We start from the raw sequence: 21,527 nt of genomic DNA on the forward strand, positions 1-21,527 counted from the left end.
TCTTTATTATGCACCTGTCTGACACTCGTCCTGCTCACAGTCGTGGTGGTCGCAGGCTCAGCCGTCTCTCCCAGATGGCCTTCTCCCTCTCTGCCTCCCTGAGCTCCTCCTGGGGGATCCCGAGGCACTCTCAGGCCAGATGGGATATGAAATCCCACCGGTGTGTTTAGGGGCTGCCCCGGGGTCTCCCCCACAGCTGGCTGTAATACCTCCACAGAGGGGGGACTTCCAGAGGGAGTCACACACTGCTTCAGCTGGCAGCTTCTGGTGTGAGAGAACAGCTTCATATCATCATAAAGGTTTGGAAAATGTTTCCATCACTGTCTGACGAGCAGAGAGTAACTAAACACCTGCTGAATGTTTGTATGAATTGTAATGTTTGTCAGCTCAACTACAAACTTCAGCAGTACGAAGATAACGATCAGAGAGCTGGAGGTGTTTCCTGCAAACATCCTGAGCATGCTTCATTCCTGTGGTCACTACACACAGCTCACGCCTGCGGCTGAGCCAGAATGCAGATCAACTCGTAGATCAAGAGTCTCGTCTTAAAGCTGAAAACTTCCTCTTCACAACTAGAGCTTGGTGCAACACCTGGCCCACATGCCAACCTGTTCTGGCCTGGTTCCATACCATTTAGTTCAGTGATTCAAACAGGTGTTGTGCTAATTGATGGTTGCCTCCCCTGGTTGAAGCAACAATCAGAGCTTTGTTCTGTAATGCACGATCCTTGTGAATGTGATATCTGAAGAACGCCTCAAGGGAATTTCTTCAAATTTGGCACGAACGTCCACTTGGACTGGAGGATGAACTGATTAGATTTTGGTGGTCATAGGTCAACATCACTGTGACCTTGCATCTGTCTTGTTCTCATGAACGCAATATCTGTAGAACACTGTAAGGGGATTTCTTTGATTTTGACACAAACGTCCACTTGGACTGAAGAATAAACTGATTAGATTTTGGTGGTCATAGGTCAAAGGTCACTGTGACCTCACTTTGTTTTTGACCCTAACTGAAGAATTCATGCACTAATTCTGACCAAACTTGACAAAAATGTCTAACAGGATAAAATAATGAAGGTCAAAAGGTCAAAGGTCAGCTTGACTGTGACATCATCATGTTTTAACGTCATATCTCAGGAACAGAAGGGGAGACATTTGGTCAGATACTGAATTGGTGACTCTAATCTTGAAACTGTGCTGATTGTATAGATCTTCTGTGTGTGAAGCATCCATGTTTTCACTGACATGGATGGAGACTGTCAGAGACACTGGACTGGTGGGCGGAGTCATACAACCACAGGGTGGACTGGTGGGCGGAGTTATACAACCACAGGGTGGACTGGTGGGCGGAGTCATACAACCATTTTCATTTCAGAGCCAGATATGAACACCCATTAAATTGCATATTGTTTTTCACACTTCTGATTAAACACATAAAATAAAATGTGTTAATCAGAGAGCTTTAGATGCTGATAGGTGGGTTTGACTTGTTTACAGTCTGTGTGCTAAGCTAAGCTAAGCTAACTAGCAGCTAGCTGTGGGCTAGTATTTATCAGACAGATATGAGGGTGGTGTCAATTGAACTTCAGCAGCATTAGTCCTGTGTTTTGACAGAGACAGATAACGCTGTGTGAAATCTATAATATTAATAGTAAGAACGTTAATGAGAGACGGTGAAGAAGAGGACAAACAAACACAAACACTCATAAACAATAAGTATTGTGATTTTTCTCTCTCAGCCTCTCTCATTAGCGCTGATGTGTGTCAGCTAGCATGGCGGTTCAATAGCCAGTAGCCTATGGTACAAGTTCAATCTTAAGGAGCTCGTCCATTTAAAACCTATTGCACACACACACACACACACAACACATTACAGAGGCCATTAAGAATTTATTAGAGGTGTCGGTGTCGTTATAAATTCACAACATATTAGAGGGGTCATTAAGAAATGTGGGTCAGCGCACGCACACACACACACGGGGAGGTTATTAATGTCATTCATGAATGAGACCGACAATCCAAAATGACCAGGTGTGTGTGTGTGTGTGTGTGTGTGTGTGTGTGTGTGTGTGTGTGTGTGTGATGGATGGACTCAGGTGTGTGTGAAACTCACTCTAATTGGGTTTTTTTTTTCCCTTTCTTTTTAAATATATAAATTTAATATCATGCCAGTATGTGTGTGTGTGTGTGTGTGTGTGTGTGTGTGTGTGTGTGTGTGTGTGTGTGTTCATGTGCACTTTGAATACGCTCACTGAAGCTGAAAACACACCGACACTGCCACGGCGCAGCATGTCATGTGACTCACATCAAGTGCTGCCCCCAGAACACACTGGACGTGTCACACTGCAGCTCGTCAACGGTCAACTACACAAAGTTATTACTACTTTTACTGAAACATCTGTTCTTCGTCCTCCTCTGCGTTAGCTTAAAATCAAGTGTGCACAGCCACTGATTAAAGCTGATTTCTCACCCAAGGAGCTGATCTCCAGAGCTGTGACTCAACAGGAAGTATCTTTTTGGTCATTGTCTTTATAATGACGGGACTCTGGGTCGTTTAGCTCGGGATGTTTCTCGACCTCAACAACGAGTCTCTCCTCATCTGAGTCTTTGACACACACGAGACACAGCAACAGAGTTCTCTTCATACATCCATGGTGAGGAGAGGAGTCGAGCTGCTACAGGAGCTGGTCTGTATAAGCAGAGAGCGAGTGGGGAAAATGCATTTACTTCAGGGGCTGATGCACATCCAGGAGCAGCGACACACGTCTTGCCACCACTGGGGTGGGGTTGTACATTGAAAATAACAGGAGTGTAATTTTGTAATTGTGTAATTTTGTAAACGTTTGAATCTGGGGCGCCGTCAGCCTCCATTAGGTGGAGTTGTGTTGCTACCTCCTCTCCCCTTGGATCTCTGCAAGTGATGTGAGGACTCTAAAACTTCACCTGAGCCTCCCTCGGCATATGGGTGAGTAGATAATGGCTGAATTTACATTTTTGGGTGCACTATCCCTTTAAGACTATTTCCCAAATCGAAACATTCTTGCGTGGTGTACAAATGGATACATTTCGAGGAACATGAATGTCTGTGCAGAATTTAATTTCAAACCATCCAATAGTTTTTGAGATAACCCAGTTTGGATTGAAGTGGCGGACCAACCAGTTCAGTGATGCTGCCACGCTTGGCTAGTGTCCAATCTTAAAGAGACTAAAGGTCTTCAGACATCTAAAATGTTGGACATGATCCAAAACAGTTTTTTGGAAAAATCTTCCCAAACCCACATGCACACATTATTGAAAATAAAAAAAAAGTTTACCCCTTGAAGGATCCTACAACAATAAGAATCCCTGAGAATAAACTAGACCTGATCTGAAACCAGTTAATCCAAACAGACCAGGAGTGACTCAGGCTCTGAGTCGAGTCTCAGTCATAAAGAAGACGGGTGATGTCCTCTTTGAGAGTCAGTTCCTGAGACAGAGACTGAACTTGGACCTGAGCCAGATGAGAATAGGAATGTAGAGGACAGTGAATGCCATACGATCCTTGCCAGAAACGCCCAAACTGGTTTACCTGCATTGAGAGGCGCAGCAACGCTGAAAACCTAATTCCTCATTGTGAGCATTGACAGCAACAGAGCTGTACTCCTGCACGAGAAAGAGAGAACAGTTTCCAAGAAAGATTCAGTTTTGTTCATCGGGCCTTTGACCAAGTTTCACCCAACATCGGTGAGTACAGCTGGTGATTCACTGTTTCAACAGCTTTTGGGAACACGTTCAGTACAGACTGTAATCTGGACACTACGGCCTTCATTTATGAAACAATCGTATCAATGTGGGCGTGCACGGAGGCTACGAGCAAATCTTATGTCAGGTCTCGGCTCATGAACACAAGTTTGAGTCAGCGTGGAGTTGTGACGCAGCAGTTAATCTGGCTGAGCTGGGAAACTGTAATTAGACCATATTTTGACTGACTTCTTTTGCAGCCACATATTAATCACCTTAAAAATGTGTAGTCACCACATCGATGCGTGCTCTCTATCACAGCTGCCTGGCTCTGTGGCACTGACCGAAGGACGAACACCGCTGGCGGCTGGCTATATCTTTTTTTTTAAAACACTGACAAACCAAAACACGTTTACCTCCCCAGCTCGTTGCACTCGTTACATTGGTTACTGCTCTCTGGGGGAGATGAGGGAGTTATCTGACGTCACGTGAATAGATGGGAGGCTCGCCCAGGGTACCAAATGAGACGCCACTCAGTGTCCGGCTTGGACACACGTCTGTCTCTTCTTAGCACAGTCACCCCAGAAATAGAAGCAGACCTGACACATGCAGCCACGTGCTCCTCAGTCTGGGTCAGTTATGAGCTTTATATGAGTATCAGTATAAATATTATATGATATATAGGCTGAGGTTATTCATATGTGTAGGCTAAAGGTTGGTACATATCATGGATGTATAAATCAAATATTCCAACCTTGAGTTGACTGTCTTCTGCAACGCCACTGACCGCAGCAGTGATTTCTTTCAATACTGCATTTTTCCGACTTCCTTTGATTGAACTTTTCAAGCTGCCAGAAAGAACCAGTCGGTTAAATTGGACCTGTGATGTCAGCGTTATCATTTCTAGTTTAGAGAAGTTTCTCGTCTCAACGGAATTACGTCTTTCTATGTCATAAACTCTAGCCCAGAGTGGCTAATCGGGAGGACTGGGACATTTCCCTGTGGGCCGGTCTGACGTTAGGGCCGCGAGGGCCGGTGTTCAGTTTTCGTTTTTTTATATTGGGCCTTTGTTCAGTCATGGCACTGGGTATCACGTATGCTGTGTCTCTCCAACTGTTTCCCACGGAGCTCTGTCCCGTTTGAAAGGCGAAGGAAGACGAAAGATGTCGCCTCCGAGATGTAGAATGTGTATCATAGAAGAGAAACACACATTTCAGGACCGCTGACTTGTATCATCAGAACAGACATGTCCTGTGATTTTCAGCCTCCTTTCAGATTTAATAGAGGGGGGACAATACCTGACAGTAATATTCTCAGCTGTCAGGATGTGCCTGCTGTAAAGAGTAAATATAATCATAGAAGGCTGAAAATCACAGTACATGTCTGTTCTGATTATACAAGTCAGCAGTGTAAAGCTCAAGCATGTGGGGGCCTCCTTTCATATTTAATAGAGGGGGGGCCGGATCTAAAAGTACAGCTGTCAAGATGTCCCCCGCCACAGGCCTTTGCCACCTTGGTCTCGAACAAACCCAGGGAAAACCCTGAGAGATAGTGTTATCAGAGAGAGCAACACTTTTTTAAATTTTTCAAATTTAACATTTAATATTTTTATTCATTCTTTTATTTCATTTTTAAGGTTTGGATATCTGTGAACACTTATTTGACAGAATATAGATTCTGATATTGTTGAAAAGGATGTTGTGTTGTAAAGAATAATGTTGGACAGGTGCACTCATGTTGAAATAAATCTACACTGTGAAGCAACCCTTACACTGAGTTGGAAATATTTTAGAAAAATACACTGAATTACAAGAATTTAGAGAACAGTGCACTATTGTAGACTTAACATGTAAGGTTATAATAGGTCGTGATCTAAAGTGGGCCGGTCTGAGGCATGAAACTCCAGGGCTGAAAATGAGTCCCACTCCGGCCCTGGGTGGAGTCTAGGGTTGAGCCGCGTACTCGGATAAAACGAGTATCCAGTACAGATAATGTACTTTTTACGAGTACGTGTATCAACCAAATAAGATGTGTCGATATCTGTACTGGTGATGAAGGAAAATCCTCATGTGGGTAGTTTTGTTTCATCTCTTAATCTTGTGATCTTGTGATTCAGCTCAACCCGACATTGTTCAACTTCTGATCAATTTCAGGCTAAAAATAACAAACACCCGTTTCCTGTTTGAGCCACATCTACTTCAGGTACAAACTCCACCCATTCAAAGTGCATTTACAGATACAGATAATTTAGTTGGTTGAACAGGTACAGGTACAGGTGCACATGATGGTGCACTTGCTCATTCCTAGTGGGGCCTTTTAAACAAGAATATATTGGGGCGTTTCATGAATCACACACGAGACCTAACGTAAGATGATTCCTATGTCCAGATCTGTGTTGGTTTGTAAGTTTGATAAATGAGGGCCTTTGTTCTTGTGCTCACACTGTAAATGTGATCATGTTAATGAAGTCTGCTATATAAAAGTTATTATGATTTTAGGTAATATACCAATAATCTAGCTTTAAGTTTTTGCTTTATGCACACAAAATTGTTTCATGATATTGTTGTAATGTGAAGCGTGAATTCTTGGTTTCAGAGTGTCGACATGTCAGCGACCAACTTTCTGCTGACTGAAGAGCAGCTCCTGTGCAGCATCTGTCTGGACGTGTTCACTGATCCAGTCACGTTACCATGTGGACACAACTTCTGCCACGACTGCATCACTCAGCACTGGGACAGCAGCACCCAGTGTCAGTGTCCCTCATGTAAAGAGCCTCTCTATAAAAGGCTCAGCCTGCGAGTCAACACCTTCATCTCTGAGATGGCTGCTCAGTTCAGAGAGTCTGCAGGAAGGAGCAGCTTGGACCAAAAGGCTGCCCAACCTGGAGAAGTCACCTGTGACATCTGCGCTGAAAACAAAAAGAGAGCTGTGAAGTCCTGCCTGGTGTGTCTGGCTTCCTACTGTGACACTCACCTGCAGCCACATCTGACGGCAGCACCCCTGAAAAGACATCAGCTAACAGATCCTGTGGAGAACCTTGAAGGCAGGATGTGTACGATACACGATAAACCTCTGGAGCTCTTCTGCAAGACCGACCAGATCTGTGTGTGCATGCTGTGCCCTGTTCTAGACCACAAGTCGCATGAAGTAGTACCGCTGAAAGAACAGTTTGAGAGACAGAGGGCGGAGCTGGGGAGGAGAGAGGCTGAAATTCACCGGATGATCCAGGAGAGACGGCTGAAGATCCAGGAGATCAAACACTTATCAAAGCTCAACAAGGAAGCTGCGGACAGAGAGATGACTGATGGCGTTCAGGTCCTCACCACTTTAATACAGTCTTTGGAAAGAACCCGGACTGAGCTCGTTGGGACGATTGAAGCAAAGCAGAAAAAGACCGAGAAAGAGGCCAAAGGTTTCATCCAAGAGCTGGAGCAGGAAATCTCTGAGCTGATCAGGAGGCGCGCTGAGGTGGAGCAGCTCTCACGCTCAAAAGACCCCCTTCACTTCCTCCAGAGCTTTGCATCCCTGAATGCTTCTACATTCACCAAGGACTGGACAGAGGTCAGCATTGATCCGCCATCATACGAGGGGACTGTGAGGAAAGCTGTGGATCAACTGGAGGAGACTCTTGGCAAAGAGATAAAGAAGCTGCTCCATGAGTCCGAGCTTAACAGGGTCCAGCAGTTTGCAGTGGATATAACTCTGGACCCGAATACAGCACATCATGCTCTCATCCTCTCAAGTGATGGCAAACGAGTACATCACGGTGCTGTGAAGAAGAATCTACCAGACAAGCCTGAGAGATTTAATCCCAGTTGTTGTGTCTTGGGGAAACAGAGTTTCTCTTCTGGAAAAATTTACTTTGAGGCTCAAGTTAAAGAAAAGACTAGATGGACTCTAGGAGTCGCCAAAGAGTCAATCAAAAGGAAGGGAATAATCCCACTGTGCCCAGAAAATGGCCACTGGACCATGTGGTTGAAAAATGGAGATGAATACGCTGCTCTTGTTGGCTCCCCTCTACATCTCTCCCTTAATTCGAAGCCACAGAAGGTGGGAGTGTTTGTGGATTATGACGAGGGTCTGGTCTCTTTTTATGACGTAGACGCTGCAGCTCTTCTCTACTCCTTCACTGGCTGCTCCTTCACTGAGAAACTCTACCCATTCTTCAGTCCTGGTCTTAATAATGATGGCATCAACTCTGCCCCTATGATCATTTCTGACGTCAGTCGCACTGATCTTTTAAAAAAATGATTTTGTGTCAGGGTTTTCCAGCCCATTCTCATTCCCAACTCATCAAATACGCTGATTTTGGGGTCAGACACTGATGCAAAACGCACCTTTTGCAGATGCTACTGAGCAGCATCAGTTTGTAACGCCACCAACAACAACATAAGTCCACTGACACAGCGGCGATATTTGACACGTTGGGATGAGAATGTTGGGGTTTTCATGTTTTTCCTGAAATTCTGGTAAATTTTGTCACAGCATTGCATTTTTCTGAGTGTGTTTTCAAACATGTTTCTTTCAGTCTGGTTGAATCAGACTCTGGTTGAATGTTGCCCCTTGGTATGATTTATTTGGATCCATTTGAACACCACAATTGTAGGCTGTTGCTGACCAAAAGAATCGCACCAACACCCTTTTGTGGAAACAGTTTCCATCTGGTCACAAAGGCATTCTTGGGTGACTTGTTTGTTGTGGGAACATGATCCAACTTCTGTTGTTCTCTGTAGGTTTGAGCTTAATGGCTCCTGTTGTTAGGAATAAATCAAGGTCTGACTTAGACGAGCAATTGAGTCTGTTCTTTCTGCCCCAGACACATCTAACAGCTGAGCATAGTGAACATGTTTACTTTTAAGTGATGCATTTTGAGTCTTTGTGCAAAACTAACTGAACCAAAGGGAAATTCAACAAGTTTACAAACTCATGCACCGATTCAGACCAGACATTTAGAAGACCTTTTGACTTGTTTTAGCACACGTGAAACTAACTAGATTAAAGGGATACTTTTGAAGTGGGGTTTTATGGGTCATTACCCTTAATGAGTGTATTACCAGCAGTAGGTATCTATTGCTGCATCCCCAGTTTGGAGAAGCAGATATGAGTGCCAGCTGAGCAATGTACTGTTGGGGATAGGGGCAGCAACAGAATGTAATTCAGTCACCTAAAAAATCTTTACCACTTTACCACCATTTGTGTTCTCGTCAAAGCCCCAAGACTCCTGAAAGAAATAGTAATTTTAACTTGTTGATCACAGAAGTTGCTGGTCTACCGCTGCCTTCATCAGTTGTGTGACTTTGGTGAATTGAATCCCTTTTAAATGCCAAAGTCTGATCTGAACACAGACTGAGGCAGCAGTAGACCAGCAACTCCCGTGTCAACCCGTTCTCATTCCAAACTCATCAAATGCTGCCTCCTAGTCAGTGGTTTCGGCATCAGATATCGTAGCACAAAGACTCCTTTTGCAGTGATATGATACGCCGCCAGCTCTATCAGATTGTAACGCCACCTACAGGGTGGGCAGGGGCGGAGGTAGATGGGCCAAACAAACTTGCTGTTTGATTCCCGTGTGAGTTTTTTTCTGAACCTTTAACAGTACAAAAGACACGCACATCCCAACGTCCAGTGGAGTGGGAAACATCTGGCAAAGTGGAGAACAAATAGGCTCGCACACAAGCAGCTCCCATTTCCAGGGATTTTAATGCAGAGTGATGCAGAGTCACTCTGCATTAAAATCCTCCTAACTGAGAGCTGCTTGTGTGCGGACCGATTTGTTTTCTACTTTTTGCTGAACAAGAACATAAATGTTAAATCGAGGTGTTTTAGTGCCAAAGACTGAACTGTATGCATGTAACAAGCAGAGACTGACACACTAATCTGGACCATCATCAGCAGATGCAGGAGGATACCCTGTCCACTGACAAAGGACAGTAAAAACAGAAAACACTAAAACAACATGAAGCTGGCAAAACTTACAGCTTCCATGTTTGACTTTGGGTCGCAGACGGCCGGTTTCATCCTGAGCTTTATTTCTTGACATCCAACGATTCTGAAGAGTTTCCTGGAAATGTTTCCATCTTTCAAATGCTTATTCTTCCTCTGATGTCACCACCTTCTCCTCCATACACAGTTGGGAGAAATTTTCCTTAAGAGCTTTTTACCATGAGTAGGTACCTTGGTTAAGAAAAGAGTCGTGGTTTGGTGAATAGCTTTGTGTCAGAAAGGGCTTTCTTAGGGAGAGCCTACAGGGAAAACCTTTCTTTGGTCACACTCCAAAGTCGTCGAAATCTGGCACTTGATCGGTGACGTCTGGTGTCAGACACAGACGAAAAGAGCCATCCTGTTTTTATCAATGAATTCTGGCTTTGAAGAGAGAAATATAACAGCTTTAGTTTCCTGTCAGAAACTGCTGTCTGGTGGCAAAATAAGGCAACATAAAGTTTCTAAATGTAGCGTACACTTAAACAGATGTTGATTCTTTTAGATGACAGAAATACGTTGTCATTGGGGTTCTTGTCCACAGCAGTATGTTGCTTAGCTTCTGTGTCTGATTCCAGCCTGCTTCTCCAAACTGGGGACATGCTGACTGACATCTACTGAAGGTAACACACTGACTGTGGATAAATACCTCGTACAACCCACTTCAAAAAATCCCTTTAATCAGTGGTCCCCAACAGATGACTTGCAGTCCAGAAGTGGGTCATGGGTCCATTTGGATTGGATCACAAGTGACTCACAAACGCATCATGTATGTAAAAAACACGCTTTATTGGGTACGTTAGGTTTTATTTTGAAGTGCTGTTTCCTGCTGTAGAGTTAGTGACCAGCGGACAGATGCGTAAAAGAGACTGCAAACTAGTTCGACTACATGACCAAACACGATTATGACACTAGCCCCTTTTAGACAGGAGTTGTGCAAATTTGCAGGAAAGCCCAATCAGTCTTTTTTCAGCATTGGCAGTATAAAAACAAAATCAGGGAGTGCAGCAAAATGCCGCCTACCTACTTTTGTTTATACAGAATGTGCCTTTTTCGGGGCAATGGGGGGCGTGAGCAAGTAACAAAACGTGTAGCTCAGCGTGTGACGTAAACAGTGACGTGGGAGGGAAGCCGCGGCTGGTCAGTCCTTCGGCGATTCTCTCGTAAGTCGGCCCGTCCTTCACCGTCCCCGTCATCTGACGGTTAATGGCCTCTTCGTTTGCGAGGACAAGGAGGGCGCGTAATTCCTTGTCTCCCCAGTTGCTCATCTTTACAGTGTCTGTCAGGTTTGTGTTTCCCTCTTGCTACTAGCTGCTCGCTAATTCCTGCTATCAGCTGTTTCCTGTTTATCCACCGCCAGTGGCTCGCACATGCGGTGTCATCAAAAGCCTCTCTTGTTGCAGAAGGCCGCCTCGTTCTGTTTAAACTAAAAGGGTTCCACCAATATGTCTACCCTTTGAGGAGGAAAATTGGGCGCCTCATATCAACTCGCCAATCCAGCTCTGTGTGTCTAAACGCTCGCAGCTTGCCGGCAAAACGGCCCAACATTCACCGAAAATCTGGCAGTGTAAAAGGAGCTGGGGAATATATTAAACTGTGTGGACCTTGAACTGATGACTGAGTAGATATCTGAACCAGGAACCGCTGCCTTTAATGATGCCTCGGGCAACAAAACTCAAAACCTGGACTGATTTAATAGAAAGTTAATAATTTATTGCACCTGTGGTTTTCCTTGTTTTTGAGACACAGGTCGACACTGTTAATGGGCCTTTTTCAAAGCAGACATTTGACTTGTCATAACAGGAGCTGTTAGTAGAAACATTGACATGACAGTGAGCTCAACACCACAGCCCTGAAACTGAATCTTTCATCTCATTATTTACATCTGTGATTTTCCAGCTGTGACATTTAAAAATGTCGCCCGTGATGACGGCCTGATAGTCTTAATGGAGGAGAGCTGCTGAGTTTGTTCAGGGTGACTTTGCTGGTTCATTGTCATGTGACTTTGCAGTAAGACAAGTCGGGTTGAGCTGTCTATCAAGTGCTCACTCTTTTGTTCTGAGCTGCATTGCTCACTGCGTCGTCACCGTCACTTACATGACACTCACATTTTCTTTGGGGACAGCTGTGGAGGAATTTGATCATGCATTCTTGAACTTGTTTGGCTGTCCTCATTGTGTACGTGTTATATGTCACATAAGGTCCTGCTGCTGCTGCTGCTGGATGACATTAAAGAATTAATAGCTTAAGGTCAACAGAGGATTAAAAAAACACTTTACGATGAGTTTTAAAAGAAGACAGTGGAGTATCTGTACAGGGTCTGCACCTGAGCATCAGGTCAGAGGTGATTGTTATTTTCACGTTTTGAGCTGTGTAAAGCAGATGATGAAGCGATGAAGTTAACTTCAGTCTGAGGTCAGGTGAGGGAAACAACGAGTCATCCAGTCTGCTGATGTCACAAGGTCTTAAAGGTACAATACATTTGGGTGTTACCACCACAACAAAGTTTGTGTATGTTGTACAGTAACTGTGAACGATGGGCCTCATGCAAGAACATTATTGTATTTTCATCTATAAATCTCAAGTGTTCAAAGTTATTTATACCAACTGACTTGATTGTTTCAACTTGATAAACTCCACCTGTTAATGAGGAAATGCATGTGGCATCAGGAAGAAACACGCCGGGACAACAATGAAAGTTAAGACGGCCAAAGTCCCAGTAGAGTAGGTGAGAGGCCGGTGTTCACTTCCTGTTAGATTGTAAAGCCAAACCCTGTTGCTTTTCCTAAATGTAACCACGTGTGTGTTGTTGAAGGAAAAAAACATCAGTTGGTGGTGTTGTACTGACGTAGTGCTTTTATTTTGAAAGAGACTGTATCAAACTGTACATTTCCTGTGAAAACAGAAGTGTATTTTGAAAACAGACAATGCATGTAACAGGCTGAAGTTGACACGACGTCCCAGAACATCAACAACCAACACACCCAGGGTACCTTGGACGTCATATGTGGACGTGGAAAGTCCATGACCAAACGTGGACATGTGACGAGGTCACAGTGAGGAAGTGATGTACGAGTGGTTCTTTCATGGAGGTGCTCCAGAGGAATCAAATGTAGGAACAATAAAGAACCTTACAGTGACCTTTTGGCACAGCACAGGTTTGAATTATTAATCAGCAGCAGCAGACACACAGCGTGTCGCTGCTGTTAGAATAAAATGTCAACAGTTTAATCCTGTCACCTTTAAATGAAGCACATCACTGCTAATTAAAGTTAATGAAATGGCTCAGATTTAAGAAGGTGCAACTAAACAGCAATAAAGTGTAATAAACCTGCCTTTTGGCACCAACAGCTCTGCAATTATTAAACTGCAACAAACCGCCAATCTCAGCAACAGCAAGACACCGTCAGTTTCACAGCAAATTAATGACGAGCCTGCTGCCACTTCTTTACTTATTCTTTTACAGGAGGCTCTCCAGCAGCGCACTGTGTTTTCTACTAATAAATTAAGGATGATAAAGCAAGTGGGTTTTTATTGGTACGTTCCTAAATCATTAACAGCAGTGTAATATGTCTCTCTGTGTGAGTGTTGGCAGCTGTTAAGTACAGTAATCTATGGCAAAAGGCCCGTCCTGAAACTGCCTGAGGAACAGCACTCGTGTGCCCATATGCTGCCTCCAGGAGGGGACGCAACTTAAAGCATCAGACAGCCTCAAACATGAAGCCCCCCGAGTGTGTTTTCTTTCCCTTTGGTTTAATTAGCCACAATTATTTTTTCCCATAAGTCTGTGGATGATATGTGGAAGCAGAGCGATGTCCAAACAAACAAGAGCTCTTGTGCAATAACTGTGAGGCTGCACTGGAAGAGATGCTTTAAACTCTGGAGAAGATACTCGAGTTGGAGGTAAGAGTTGTTGTGTTTGGAAAAGGCTGAAGCACCAAGAATCACGAAGCACAGACACTGGAGCACGAAGCCATCTGTCAAAAAATGGTCCAAGAATCTAATCTGTGTCACCTGCACAGCTCTGTGTTCCCCTCCATGTTTTTAAGAGCAGACTGTCAGTCAGTCAGTGAAACCATATCTCATTTATTCTGTGTTTGATCAGAGCAGGAAAAGTATTCAGATCCTTTATGTAATAAAAATATTAATACCACTCTGTGAAAATACTCCACTACAAGTAAAAGTCCTTCATTCAGTATAAAGTAAGTATATAAGTATAGAATAAAGTTGTAACTGAGAAAAGGTCATAATATTACGAGAATAAAGTCGTAATATTACAAGGAAAACCTCGTATGTGTGTCGAGGCAACACACCTGAGACAAAGAGCAGCTGCCACAAGCAGGTTCATCCCCTAACCCATTCTGTTTGTTGTTGGTTATTTCTTTATAAACTATGACTTTATTCTCGTAATATTACGAGTTTTTTCTCATTAAATTACGACTTTATTCTTGTAGTATTACAAGAATAAACTCATAATATTACAAGTTTTTTCTCGTAATATTACGACTTTATTCTCAACATCTCCGAATTTTTGGCCCTAATATACGACGGAGTATTAGGGCCACATTGAAGAAAAAAAAATTCAGAGATTTCGAGAATAAAGTCGAAATATTACGAGATTAAAGTCGTAATATTTCGAGAATAAAGTCATAACTGAGAAAAAGTCATAACATTACGAGAATAAAGTCGAAATATCATGAGATTAAAGTCGTAATTTAATGAGATTCAATTTGAAAGCTATTTCTCAAGACAAGTTCTGTAATTACCTTGTCCGCTTTCATTCTGTTTATATCTTAACAGGAGCTGGACACTACCGCGGTGCTGAAACTCTAAATCAATTGATGTCAGGCACATCGATCACCCACCACTTCATCACTGTCTCCATCACTGTTTTAACATCTCCTTGCTTAGTGTAATATTAATGTGCCTGATGCGGCTGGATCTGTGAGCGTTTGGTGGCTAAGAAGAGTGTTAAGAGTGGGTCAGCTCCATCTTACAACTGCTTCTTAGTGAAAGATCTTCTTAAGCTCAGAGCGATCTGGAAAACGCAGCCATTATCATGTCAACATACAGGGAAAATGAGTCCAGAGTTTATGACATTTAGCGGGAGAGCTAGAGCCATTTGACTAAAGCTGACGTTATTGCTGCTGTAGCATGATGTTATTAGGCTAAATACTACATTTCTAACAGTGTCTGAGCTGATTTATTGACACAGCATGCTTGTAGGCTGCTGTAACGTTAGGTTTACAGTAGACTCACAAGTCAGTCTTTAGACGCTTTGCTTAACTAAAGACTGATGACTTTCTCCCTGATTTTGTGTTTAGATGGGCGGATAAAATTTCAGAGTTTAAAAAAACTCCCTACGTTGCAGAACCAATAGTAAATCTGCAGGGCGGTCCTTCGGTGGCTCGCTGAACTCTTGTGCTTGTAAACATAGTCCGACTAGAAACACGTGTAGCGGTACAAAATGGCTCAGCCGCGCTTGCAGAAAACGCCGTCAAAGTTCAGTGGATGTTTATCGTGTTTGCGGTGACACATTCTCGCCAACTAAAAGAAACAAACATAATCTTTTACAAGGCCATGACTCATCCGTCCGGCCGGACTATAGAGGGAATCACCTTGTTATTTACAAATACTTCCGGGCAGAAAACCAGCAGAGCTTTTAGCTAAATATATATATATATATGTATATATAGCCTATATATCACATTTTTCACATCACTGTATCACCGCTGAGACTAATCCGATGTTTGTAAAGTCTATAAACACAATGATTGAACAAACATTACTATTTCTGTGTGCACGTTTAGCTGGGCTAACCGTTAGCTGTTAGCCCTGTTAGCCGTTAGCAGTGTCTGTAATAGGTAATAACTCATTAAACGGTCCGTGAAAAAAATATCTTTTCCAGCGGATATCTTAGTTACAACATGATTGAGCTAGCAAAGCAGTTTTGTGTTGCTATGTGTGGTATTTATTCAGTTTTGGGAAATCACGATGTCTAGAAAGCATCAGTGGCTGCAGCTGACAGGGACAGCTAACACTAGCAGCAAAGCTAACATCAGGACGTCATCTGTTAAAAGCCTCCCGTTGAAGAGAAGGCTTGTCCTTTTCAAAAATGCAAGAGGCTTTGCTTTGTTGCCGGCCGTTTTCACCGGTGTGTTAAACACACTTTAGAAAGGAGTGTCCCCAGACTATCAGAAGGCGGAGATCTCTGATTGTCTGGTGGCGAGACTAGGTTTACAGAGGAAATAATGGGATGTGACTTAATGGGGTGAAAATATCGTTAGTGAAACAGAAACAAGCGTTAGTTAGGGGACAAGAGTCAAGAGTCACAAAGACTCACGTATGTTACAACCGGTGTATTTACTGTAGGCTATGTGTCCGGGGTCCTTCGCCTGTGGAACGAGTAACGTGACCACTAACTTGTCCCCAAACCAACGCATGTTTCTGTTCGGCCTATGTGTTTCACTAACGTTCTTTATGTATTATGAAGAATGTCAGACTGGCCAATCAGTGGCAGAGTTGGGCCCGGAGTTTCGACTGACACAGAAGCGGCACGGTGCCGGTTCCCGAACCTAATTATTAGGCTACTTACAACGACATGAAAGACAGTCTGATATTCTGTTTGTTGTTGGTTATTTCCTTAAAAACTACGACTTTATTCTCCTAATATTATGACTTTTTCTCAGTTATGACTTTATTCTCGAAATATTAGGAGTTTTTTCTCGTAATATTTCGACTATATTCTCAAAATCTCCAATTTTTTTTTCTTCAATGTGGCCCTAATACTCCGTCGTATATTTGAGTCAAAAGCCATTTTGATAGTTTCTTCTGCAGTAGAAATGTTTCCCTAGTGACTACATCAGTATTGTTTGGTAGTTTTATATCCCTAAAATCTAAAATGTCATGTTAGTCAATAAACCATGATAATTAATAAAAGAACTGAAATTCTTTAATCATTTTTTTTTTTTAAAATCATCAAATTTGAAAAAATGAACACATTTTAATTTTTTCTAAATGAAGAAACATGATCAAATAATTTATTATTTGAACAATGTACATGCTCATGTTTATGAGTGATAGTTTCTTCTGCACTAGAAATGTTTCCCCAGTGACTACATCAGTATTGTTTGGTAGTTTTATATCCCTAAAATCTAAAATGTCATGTTAGTCAATAAACCATGATAATTAATAAAGGTACTGAAACTGTCCTGATCCTGGTTTTGGTTCTGTTCTCTCCTGAGTCTTCTGTTTGTGTTTCTTGTTTCATGTTCTTGGGATTAGTTTCGTGTGTACATAAACCTTTGTGTTTCCCTCTGTTCCTCGTCAGTGTTCAGTGTTCATTGTGTTGTTCCCTTCTCCATTTCTGTCTCGTGTTCTTTGGATTTCTTCCCTGAGTTCATGGTGTCATTCTTATGAGCAGAGTTTCAGCTGCAGCAGAAATATTTCCCCGGTGCCTACATGGGTATTTTTTATATCCCTAAAATCTGTACAAGCTAAAAGCTGAGATGGGAGGCTCGCCTGGGGCACCAAATGTGCCAGGACCACCACCGACAGGAAGGACGTGGAAAGTAACTAAAGCTGTCAGACCAACGCAGGAAAGTTAAAAGCACAAGGTTTACCCTGACATGGAGGAGGAGGAGGAGTTTGAAGTGGTATTTGTTCTTTAATCCAGCACCTGTACTGTACATGTAGTGAGTGTGCTGAGTGTTGACGCAGCAGACGGACTGAGGACGAAGACAAAGACATGAATGCAAACAGCTAACATGAGTGACATCATCCATCAACAACACACTCATCTTCATCCTGTGATTTACCCACTGAACACCTCATCATCAGGACTGCTTATCTTCCTCCTCACTGAATGAACTGGATGAATGAATGACAGCAGTACGATCTGTGGTGGAGACGAGCGTCTGTGCCTGGATCAAAAGATAAAGTGTTCTCAGCACATGTGAGTCACACTGTGGTGTTGTGGCCTGTTGTCTGGTGTGTGCTGCCATCTAGTGGCTGCTGGTTCAATCTGTGATGAGGCACACTACACGGCCAAAAGACACATGAACTCTACACCCATATGTGATAGCTGAGCTTTTCAGTTCAGTCACATGCATGTTTTATTACACTAAAGAACCACAGTTACCCCTCTCACACACACACACACACACACACACACACACACACACACACACACACACACACACACACCTTGCTCCCAGTTCATCTTTAAATCTGCATAGACATGGCTGCCTGGGAGTCCTGATGGTGGGTGTGGCTTCTGGCCTCTGTGTTCCAGACTTCAGCAGACTACACTGATTTATTTCCCCACGATTCATTGCAACACCAACCCATCCTCACTGTTGGTGCGTTCGTTTTGTGCTCGGAGGTCGGAAGTCGGAAGTGGGAATGACGTCACCTCCGAGTTGACAACAGTTTTTGCATTCTAGTTGACAACGGTGGACAAGTCGAAAAAAAACATGGACGCCTGCAAGAAAGCCTTTGTTGCCCTTGAACTTTGGGAGTATAGACAGCTTCAAAACCATCATGCACTCCAACTGATGAACGCTGCAGATGAGGCTGACCTGATGTGAAACAAATAAGATAAAGTTGTTATAAACAGTACTTTAGTAGAGTGTTGACTCACTATGTATGTGACCGGCAGCCATCTTGAATTCGTAAGTTGGGGTTGATGCGGTTGCTCCGAGTTTCCGAGTTGGAAATCCGATCTCTCAGTTTAAACTTCTGACTGGGAACTGGGAATTTCCGACCTCCAAGTACAATGTGCACCATGTGACCTCGTCACACGTCCACGTTTGGTCATGGACTTTCCACGTCCACATATGACGTCCAAGGTACCCTGGGTGTGTTGGTTGTTGACGTTCTGGGACGGCGTGTCAACTTCAGCCTGTTACATGTCTGATTTGATTTTTTGCTTTTGTTGTTTGTTGGGTCTTGGAGAGAAGTCTGCAGCTCGGCAAGCATCTTGCTTACATAGGTGTTACGCCATCTAGTGGCAACAAAGTCAGCTCATATACAACATCACATCAGAAACATTGATATGGTACATGTGAAACACCTATTTGTGATTTGAAGAATGCCCCTTACTCTCCTTAACACCAGTCGATAGAAGACTCTTTCTGGGACCACAGAGAGCTGCAGGTACGGAAGCGTATTGCATTCACTTGACAAATAAACAAAAATCTGTTTTATTGAGTAATTGTTTTATTTTTCTGTTTTTCTGAGTATTTTTTTCTGAGTTAAGAGAGCAATAGAACAACAGACGCTTTCATTTCAAACATGCAAACATGACCCGCTTGTTTAGTTTAATCCAGTTTTACTTTGTTTTGCCATATGTGTCCAACTGATTCTGGAGAAACACTGCAGTGTCCAGCAGATCTGAATGGGCTTTTCGTCTGAACAACCGCAAAGTCTTAAGGTGCCTGCGTAAAGTCGACAAACTAATGATAACACCATCTATATGACTTAAAGACAAGAGGATCTCCCAGTGTCTCAAACCCAAAACAAAGTAAAACTGGATTCAACTAAACAAGCAGGTCATGTTTGCTTCCATTATATGGAGCTCTCAAGAAAGGAATGAAAGCGTCTGTTGTTCTATTGCTCTCTTACCTCAGAAAAAAATACTCTGAAAAACAGAAAAAAAAAATACTCAGAAAAACAGAAAAAACCCCACGAAAAACAGAAAATGAATTACCACAAAAAACAGAAAAAAATACCAGACAAAGCAAGGACATGAGATGTGATGTCAGTCTGTACCCGATCCTCCGTCAGACCTACTAACACCTCTCTTACACTGTCTATCCCTCTCTGGGTCCTCAGTGCCTCTTCATCAAAACAAGAGCGATACTTCTTGGGAGCTGCAGAACTAATACACGGATAAAGACTCATTTGTATGGGTTTAATATTGAAAGTGTGCATGAAATCAAATTCCTTGGGGTGACAACAGATGACCACATCTGATGGAAATCACACATGAAGCATGTACACACCAAAGAATCAGAAAGTATCACAGAAACGGTCTGATATCAAATTCTTCACTGAGCCCCTTAGGAGCTAGAGTGCCCAATGTATGTATCCAAAATAACTCCCTTTTGAGTAACATGGTGTTTGTGTCGCCCCCTCCACGTGGTTGTTTTACTACTTCTATTTCTATGTATCTAAGGGTAGAAATATTGTGTTTTGCTGCAGGAAAATGCATGGCCATGGGACTAGAAATAACATTGTTCCTGATGTTACTGCAATGTTCTGCTACACGAGTCTACAAAGATCTTGTAGTTTTACCTACATAAGCTACATGGACACTTCAACATGCATATAACATTAGATGTAGAACATGTTATAATACCATTGATTCTGAGTTTTTTTCATGTGTGTGTTCCTTAGTGACAGAGGGAATGTCACTAAGAAAATGTGAAGGTGACTGGGGGGGGGGGTCTCACACCCTCACCAGCAAATTATGTAGATTAGGAGGTCTTTTGTGTACCACACGAGGGGGACTGGAGAAACAGTTCTTCAAGACAGGGTCCGTTTCCACAATATACCAGTGTTTTCTGATGATTTTTTCAGTGTCTCTGGATACTAGTGAATATTGAATTTCACATATAGTCACATTGTCTATTCTTTTAGGTCTGGTGGTGTGAAGACACTTGGTGACTTATTAGAGAAACGAGACGAAGCGTTGTGGATCCAGTTCTCGTTGTAGCCTCTTTGTCTGAATCATTTTTCTTTTGTTTGTGTTTGAAAATCCTCATCGGAGCTGCAGATCCGTCTGATGTGACTGAATTGAGACAGTGGAATGTTCTTTTTAAGGAAAGTAGGGTGATAAGAATCCCCGTGTAATAAAGAGTTTCTGTCAGTGGGTTTTCGATAGAGGTCCGTTTTGAGACTGTTATTTTCCTTGAGAATCAAAATGTCTAAAAAGTTCATCTTATTGTTGTCAGATGACAGTGTGAATTGAAGATGTTCATTTTAAGAATTGATGAAGTTATGAAACTCCTGTAGCATCATCTCTGGGCCTGTCCATATAAAAAATACATAATACATGGAACTTTTTTGTTCCAGCACCCAATTGAAATTTTCTTTGGGATGTGCATGTCGCCACCTCTTTTTTTATAGTCATTCTGTGTGTCCCACGTTTTTCAAACACTCTGTCTGAATACATTGCTCTTCTTAATGGGTTCAGTTGACTGTTTAATCTGCAGTTTCCTATGACCTGTATCCCAAACACACAACATGTGAAACTGTACGTGGGCAACTGTGCACTCAGTGGGTATGGACTAGTATATAAGTATTTTAGTTTTCTTGCTGTAAGACAGATATTATTGGTGATTAATTTAATTCCGTTTAATTTAGCTTTATACTGATGGGGAGCTGCATCATTGACTATTATTAATATATGGAGAAGGGCTGCAAATAAATAAGTTTGTACTTCCTCCAGCTCCTTTTTGAACATGTAAATCAAATCATTAAATGTTGTTTTCAGTTTTCATGCTGCCTTTAGTGACCTGCTTTTTTATGTCTGTCGACCACTGTGACTAATTTGTTTGTTTGCTACATGTTGGAAACCGACCGACTAAGAGAGCAGAGATAGTTTCACTTTCTGTTCCCTGTTACAAAGTTGTGTCTGTTTGTGAAGTGCTGATCATCCAACTGGATAATGAGACTTGGATTATTCTGCACGAGTTGTGTGAGAGTTTGTGAACAGATGTTTGATATAGTTTAGCTGCTGTTAAACGTGGACCCCAATGACTTCAGTTCATCAAGAATTTACTGTTTTTTCGTTCACTTTGGAGGCGTGAGAGAAAAACAAGG

The 21,527-nt window shown here is 42.6% G+C and overlaps 1 protein-coding gene across 1 annotated transcript; it reads left to right on the forward strand.

Annotated features, from left to right (window-relative positions):
* The first annotated feature begins 3,612 nt into the window (after nucleotides 1-3,612).
* LOC126384983 (E3 ubiquitin-protein ligase TRIM21-like) lies at nucleotides 3,613-8,503 on the forward strand. The gene is made up of 2 exons (XM_050036459.1): nucleotides 3,613-3,725; nucleotides 6,318-8,503. Exon 2 carries the CDS (start codon nucleotides 6,327-6,329, stop codon nucleotides 7,971-7,973), a length of 1,647 nt encoding a protein of 548 aa, XP_049892416.1. The 5' UTR covers nucleotides 3,613-3,725; nucleotides 6,318-6,326; the 3' UTR covers nucleotides 7,974-8,503.
* Nucleotides 8,504-21,527: the final 13,024 nt, after the last annotated feature.

This window comes from Epinephelus moara, chromosome 23, assembly GCF_006386435.1.
Source record: "Epinephelus moara isolate mb chromosome 23, YSFRI_EMoa_1.0, whole genome shotgun sequence".
Lineage (NCBI taxonomy): Eukaryota > Metazoa > Chordata > Actinopteri > Perciformes > Serranidae > Epinephelus > Epinephelus moara.

Coding starts and splice junctions, on each gene's coding strand:
- LOC126384983 (XM_050036459.1), top strand. CDS start 6,327: ATGTCAGCGACCAACTTTCTGCTGACTGAAGAGCAGCTCCTGTGCAGC.